Source organism: Pyrus communis, chromosome 7 (genome assembly GCF_963583255.1).
Source record: "Pyrus communis chromosome 7, drPyrComm1.1, whole genome shotgun sequence".
NCBI classification, from domain to species: Eukaryota; Viridiplantae; Streptophyta; class Magnoliopsida; order Rosales; family Rosaceae; genus Pyrus; species Pyrus communis.
The window spans coordinates 26,308,564-26,315,712 of NC_084809.1; the positions used below are offsets into that span (position 1 = coordinate 26,308,564).

General features: G+C 35.8%; 1 protein-coding gene across 1 annotated transcript; it reads right to left on the reverse strand.

Moving 5' to 3' along the window:
• Positions 1-4,881: 4,881 nt before the first annotated feature.
• On the reverse strand, positions 4,882-5,510 carry LOC137740747 (uncharacterized). The gene is made up of 2 exons (XM_068480563.1): positions 5,322-5,510; positions 4,882-5,205 (listed from the first exon to the last, which is right to left on the reverse strand). The coding sequence occupies exons 1-2, from the start codon at positions 5,508-5,510 to the stop codon at positions 4,882-4,884; spliced, it is 513 nt and encodes a 170-aa protein (XP_068336664.1).
• Between the last annotated feature and the right edge of the window lie 1,639 nt (positions 5,511-7,149).

The following is a 7,149-nucleotide window of genomic DNA, read 5'->3' on the forward strand; positions in this document are numbered from 1 at the left end:
ATACTAAACCAGCCCTAAATCAGGTTACATGGACCACATAGAGGCAGGATTAATAATCCCAGCGGCAACCAGGCAGGCAGGCACCTTTGTTGCCCTTAAAATTGGATAGGCATTCATTGGTTCTTGGGCATAAATCATGTTGGAAAAGCTGAACTTGGCCCACTTTCCGGAATACTTATACGGGATTTTCTTAGATACTCTAAACGTTTTAACTGTTAGATTTTCACTTAAATTTTATAAAATTAAGAACGGTTCAAATGTTCGGAGTATTCACTATTTCGGGGTACCTAGAATTGTTGCGTAGGTAGACTAATAAAAGTTGTACAAAAGCATTGTAGTATCCTATGTATTCATAATGCAATGACAATGAAGAATGAAAGTAAATTGCATCCGTAAGAGAGGAATGATTAAACATGAATCATGAATGCATTGAGGACAGGGTAGAGCAAAAAAGGATGAATCGAATTCACAAGTACAATTGGAAATTCCGATTCGAAGAGTTCATACTTTGCTTGGCACATCTGAATTATATTGAGTTTTGAATTTGTAGATTCAAAAGCTAAAAAATGATTTGAAGTGTTCGCCTTTTGCACACTCTCTTAAGTATAATCCTTAATTTGTTCAATAAAATAGCTAAAAAGAATATATGCTCATGAGTCATAAGGTGAAAAAGTGTGTGAAAATCATTTCCCTAGCTGTTTCTTTACTATATATATTTGTCAATTTCGTTATCTACTTGGTAGTTGTTGGAGCCGTTCTCCAACTATCAAGAAATGGAACCTGCGCAAGTTAAAAACAGGCAAACATCATGAGTCCAAGCATCGGGGAGGGTGGTTCCCAGCATGGAGGCTCCGATGCTTAAGTTAGCACGGATGGAGAAAAGAGGTGCAATGTATTTTGGGTTTATGAGTGTCTAACCTTGGTGAGGAGTCACCAGGTGTATTTATAGGCCCTGCCGAGTCGGTCCACATCATCCGACATTTCTTTGAGTTGTCATGAATAAAGGAGGTCGATGAGGGGAATGTTCTAACGTACAGGTGCCACGTCGGAGAAGGATTGTTTGTCTCTTCTCCATCGCGGATATACCAAGCATGATCACTCCTAGAATGTGTATGACCCCCCATTGCGAATAAACCAAGCAGAACATAGGCATAGACTAATAGCGTAGGTAGTGATCACCCATCGCAGATCTACCAAGCATGATCACCCCTAACATATGCACAATCCCCCATCATGGATATACCAAGCAAGACTGTATCCTATAACTCTAGGTAGTGATCATCTATCGTGGATATACCAAGCATGATCACTCATAGAATGCGTATGGTCCCCTATTGCTAATAAACCAAATAGAACCATAAACATACTCTAATTGTGCAGGCGGTGATCACCCATTGCGGATATACCAAGCATGATCACCTCTGAAATACGTATGGTATGCTATTGCGGATATACCAAGCAGGACCATCCATATACCACTGCTACATGGTGCAGTAAGTTCATCACTCAACCTACCCCTACCTCAACCCTTATGATTTACAACGTAGGCACCTGCACTATCAACTTCTCTTGGTCACTAATTAACACATCACACAAGCATACAAGTTTTACATAATACTTCTAATAGGATTCTAGGCTCACATTATCATAATAGTTATCTTACATATATATCACAATAAGGTGTTCCTATACATGTAAACCGATGTGTGTGTGTGTGTGTGTGTGTGTGTGTGTGTGTGTGTGTGTGTGTGTGTATTACTTGAGATAACTCACTAACCAATATAGGCCCACTAGACTCTACTTAGTCTCTAGTAGTACTTGATCTTAATATTTAAAACGATTCGAGACATGTTGACCAAAAGTCAATTCTCTGTCAACGGTGGGGTCCACAACCTTACATAATTCAATCTGGAACATCTGCCCACAAATTTCCAATCTGTAACTTCCCAAGAGTCTTATTAATCTCCTAGAATAGTATCCTAAAATTTTGGAACGATCCAACAGTTAGATCTCCGCCAATCGCTAAAATTAAGTGATGGTCAACATTTGGTTTTACAAATTTAGAAATTCAATTTGGGAAGATCCGTACATCGGATTCCCAATCCGTAAGTTTCTAAAGTCCTCAAATATTATGTATAATAATATATTAATGTTTGGTAACGATCTAACGGTCGGATCATTGATTGTTATAATGATCAAGTGGTGGCCTCTAATGAAAAATATGTTTAAACAACATGATTTCGTCAATCGGATGTCGAATATGGTATCAGAGTATCAAATTTATTCTTAAAAGACAAATTCGGCCTACTGGCCACCCGCCACCCTGGCGATTTCCAGTGAACGAAAATCCAATTTTCTAACGAACTCCAAAAATTACCAATTTCCACATAAATGTTGAGCAAGTCAAGGGGAATAATTTTCATACCTGGGCCGAAATCCAATTTGCCTAGGAAGTAGCTTGAAAACGCTTCGATTCGCCAAAAACCCCAAAATGGGTGTTCTCAATTCGACGCCAAAACAAACTCCGACTCCCAAACCAATGTATGGGCTTTGTTCCTGAGGTTGAAGGAATTTTATTGGTGGTGGTGGTCGGCGAAATTGGCTTCAGGAATAAGGATAGCCGCCATGGGACCCTCGGCGCCACCGATGCCGTTCTTCGCAAAACTAGAGCCAAAACTCGTCAGGTTTGAGTGTAAATGCATGAATGAGGATAGTGAAGTTGGTTCGAGGTGGTGGTTTGACGAATTTTGCCGGAAAAATCGACGATTTCACGTAGAAAATTCACGTAAGGACTGGGTCGGGTCATGCAGGTGTAATAGGTCGAGAAGTGACCCGGGTTGGCTGCCCTTCCCCCTCTCTCCTTTCCCTCATTTCCTCCTTTCTCTCCCTTCTGATTGGTCACTTCCCCCTCATTTTCTCTCCCACACCTCTTATTTCCCCCCTCTCTTGCTGCTATATGGCAGCTTCCAGTCTTCCTTCTTTTTGTTAAATTTTTTTTTAACAACTAAAACACCTTTAATTTCTTCGTTTCAACTTCGATTTGTAAATAGTTTTTGCCTATGTGCTCGTAGGATTGACCTTAATTCGAAAACATTAAGAGTGACCATCGAAGGTCTATGGATTTTAAATAATTATTTTTGAAAATTTGAACTTTGTAACTAAGTAATTAAAATATAAAATTAATTTAAATTCATAAAAATACTATAAAATCCCGCGAATACAAAATACGTAAATTACAATAGTGAAATCCAGGAACGGAATTTCACAATCATTGTATTGAGCCCATTAGATCCTTTCAATCATAAGGTGTATGTAACATTCTAAATTTTATAATATACAAGTTCCAAAGTTTTTCCAAAAATCTAAATTTAGATTGAAACTTGAATCTCTTGATTTGGATTTCAATGTGGGGATTGAGTGAAGTCACATAATGGAATAACTGGTAACTATAATAATTAGTATCGAACTCGTCCTTCATGAGAATCAAATATAAAACCTCTTACTTATAAGTAAAGTCAGTGGTGGATCCAGGATTTTAACATAGAGTGGTCCCAATACAAAAGCTCCAAAAAAAAAAAAAAAAAAAAAAAAGACAAAAATAGCATTGAACAAATAAATGGCAAACTACAACTTTTCATTCATAATCTTTGTGCTAAACAAGCTAGAAATACTAAATTTGTCCACGACGGGATTTCATACTTTGAAAACGTGTTATGATAGTTTCGTTGTCAATACAAGAGAAAACATATTTCTCAATGTAAACAACTAAACTATCATTTAACCATTGATCCCCTATTCTGTTGCAGAGTGGACTTTTAATGATATGCATGGTGGAAAATGCTCTCTCCACTGAAGCAGTTGCAACCGGTAAAACCAAAGCCAATTCAATAAGTAAATACACATATTAAAATACTCGATGCAACACTTTTCCCACCATTTTCTTAGCAAGATCACTAATGCTTTGCAACTAACAAAAGTCACTTCTCGAACGCATATGATGAATATAAATATCGATTTGATTTTCAAGTGCCGATAGGTCTTGCTTTGTAAAATCTTGAGGATACAATTGAGCAAGGCGAAGTTGCTTTTCTTTGTCAAAAGCTACAAAAGAATCATTTGGACTTAAACTAGCCAAACATATGAGCAATTCGGTACTTGTCTCATTGAAGCGATCATTTAACTCTGTAAGTTGGGAATCAATGACAACAAAATAGAATCCACTATGTAACCATGACGGTTGGTCTTTTTGTGGGTATTACGGCTCGACCTCCCTTGAGCTACATGTGTGTCATCCATGTTAATAACCTCAATATGATGTTGGACACAAAATGATGATACTTTGTCAACCAAAAGATTAAACCCCTCATCATTCCTCATGTAGAGTAGTTGTTCTTTACATGTGTTGACTAAAGCCATTGCATTCACAATCTCTTGATCATTCTTTTATAATGCTTGTGATAAATCATTCAAGATTCCCAATATAGATTTCATCAAAAATAGGAGAAACACAAACTCAAAAGATTGTATGTCTCTCAATAACCTATTTGCTTCGACCACACTATCATTGGTGTTGTCATCAACAATCATTTCAAGCACATTGACCAAGGATGAGAACATAGAAATCAAACTAATCAAAGTACCATAATGTGAATTCCATCTTGTAGTTCCAACACGTATGAGACTAATTTATTGATTTAAGCCTTTTCCCGTCATAAGAGAATCATTTTCAAGAACTTTCATAAGTTATTTTTGTTGCATCTCTTTAAGTGCATCATGTCGCTTACATGAAGTTCCAATATTATTTACCACATTATTAGCCAATAGGAAAAATGTGTTAACATCAACATTATCCTTTGCTACGGCAACACAAGCTAATTGGAGTTAATGAGCAAAGCAATGAACATAAAATGCACAAGGTTGTTCATTCAAAATCTTTGTCTTGAGGCCACTGAACTCACATTTCATATTACTAGCACCATCGTAATCTTGCCCTCGTAAATTGGAGAAGCTCAACTCATTGAAATTAAAGAACGCATCAATAGACTCCTTTAGCGTGTTTGCAGTGGTGTCGGGAATAGGTTGAACCCCTACAAGCCTTTCAATGACTTTCCCATTTTTGTCCATATAACGTAAAACCACCGCCATTTTCTCCTTTATAGAAACATCACGTGCCTCACCAACCAATAGAGAAAATAACCTAGCATTCTTCATATCACTTATGATAGTTTTAATAGTTTCAATAGAACATGAATAACAAGATCTTTTTAAATTGAAGAAGCTATTATCTTGAGATTTCCCGGAGCTTTATCTAACACAACTACCTTTATTTTCTCATCATGATCGGCAAGGAATTGCAAGAGCTCCAAATAGTTACCTCTGTTGTTTGAAGTGTCACCTTCATCATGACCACGAAATGAAAGACCTTGTCGCAACAAAAACTTAGTGCAATCAATTGATGCATTCAAGCAAGTGCGATAAGACATACGAGCTTCTTCTAACTGTTTGACCATAATTGTTTCAATATGTGTCTTTTGATTCATTAGATTACCAGTAGCTTCAACAACTTTATTGTGAAAGCTACCAACCGTTTCTACATTTTGTTCAAAACATGCTCTTGTGTGCTTCCAATTTTGAAAGCCTACCTCAGTAAAGACATCACTGCCTGATTGTTCAAAGTTGACTTTGAATAGATATCACTAAAAACAAAATGCAGCATCTTTAGATATACTATATTCCAACCAATGAAATTCTTTCAACCAATTATCAACGAACCATCGCTTTTATTCGAATGCAAAGTGAATGGAAACTCATGATCTTTAGCTCTAAAAGGCTCCATCAATGTATATGCTCTTTGGACCTTATCTCGAATATTTGGAGGATAATCCTTCATTGGAATGCTCTTTCCGGGGTCTCTCTCAAAATTATCCAAATCAACTTTTAACTCATTTTGTTGTGGAGTGGAATTACCTGCAATTAAATTAGAACTATTTGGAATTGGAGGGGAACTATTCGGAATAGGATTGGAACTATCCAAGTTTGGAGATGAACTATTTGGAATATGATTGTCCGAACTAATCGATGATGATTTTTTTCACTTGTAATTTCGTACCATACTTCTAATTTCTACAAATATCAATTAATAAAAAAATCTATATCAATTGATGAAACTAAAAAATATGTATGAACTAACACTGTAATACAATCTTCAACCAAAAAAAAAAAAAAAAACGAATCAACAATAAATATGTATGAACTAACACTAAAATAAATATGAAAAAATCCTAAGAAATTAACAATAAATAAGGTTGAACTTAATTTAAAACCCATTATTGAGTGATTGTTCGGCTTTTTGTCAAAGACCCTTACTAAAGACCATTATCAAAGACTCTTATATGTATTCACTGTTCGGCCCCTTTGTTTTTAATTAGTGTTTAAAAAAAAAAAAAACTAAAACTAAAAATCCTAACAAATTAACAATAAATATGTATCAACTAACACTAAAAATAAGTAAGAACTAACACTAAATTAGAAAACTTACGGAAATTCTAAAGATGATGCTGATGGCCTTCGACTGGCTTGGGTAGCATGAGGAACAGGAGTGGCAGACAATTAGGTATTATCTAAATTATAATTGGTAAAGTGAATTTGATTGAAAGCAATCTGACTAATGAAAAGTCATTGGATTTTTATTAAATATTAATTGGTTTGACTTTTCTACAAAAGAGGGTGAGTGCTTTATCATGTGAAATTCTCACGTGAGTTTATAAATTTTTTTAAATAGATGTTGTTATGGCCAAGTTTTACTTTTAATGTACCAAAATTTTTTGTAAAAAATGGCACACTTATTTCATTATGCAGATGGCTAGCTTGAAATAATATCAGTATGAATAGTACTGACCACTACTCACTATCCCGACCCCAAATCTTTACATTAGTGACAGTTGAAACATCACACTCTCTCTATAACCTAATTTTCACAACCACAAATTGAATCCATGTATGGTCAAGTTCTATGAGATATTAAGCATATATAGCAGACAATTTTATGGTGTCGGGGCATTGAAATTGACTAGTGGTTCCATTGATTTTGACATCCTCCATCACACACGCACTATGTCTTCTTCTTTTCAAAAACATACGGGACCCTTC

What these genes read in the sequence shown, in the direction of transcription:
- LOC137740747 (XM_068480563.1), bottom strand. Translation starts at nt 5,510, where the DNA reads ATGGTCAAACAGTTAGAAGAAGCTCGTATGTCTTATCGCACTTGCTTG. An exon ending in ATCATGATGAGAAAATAAAG is followed by an intron (nt 5,206 to 5,321) that starts GTAGTTGTGTTA and finishes AGTGATATGAAG; the next exon opens with AATGCTAGGTTATTTTCTCT.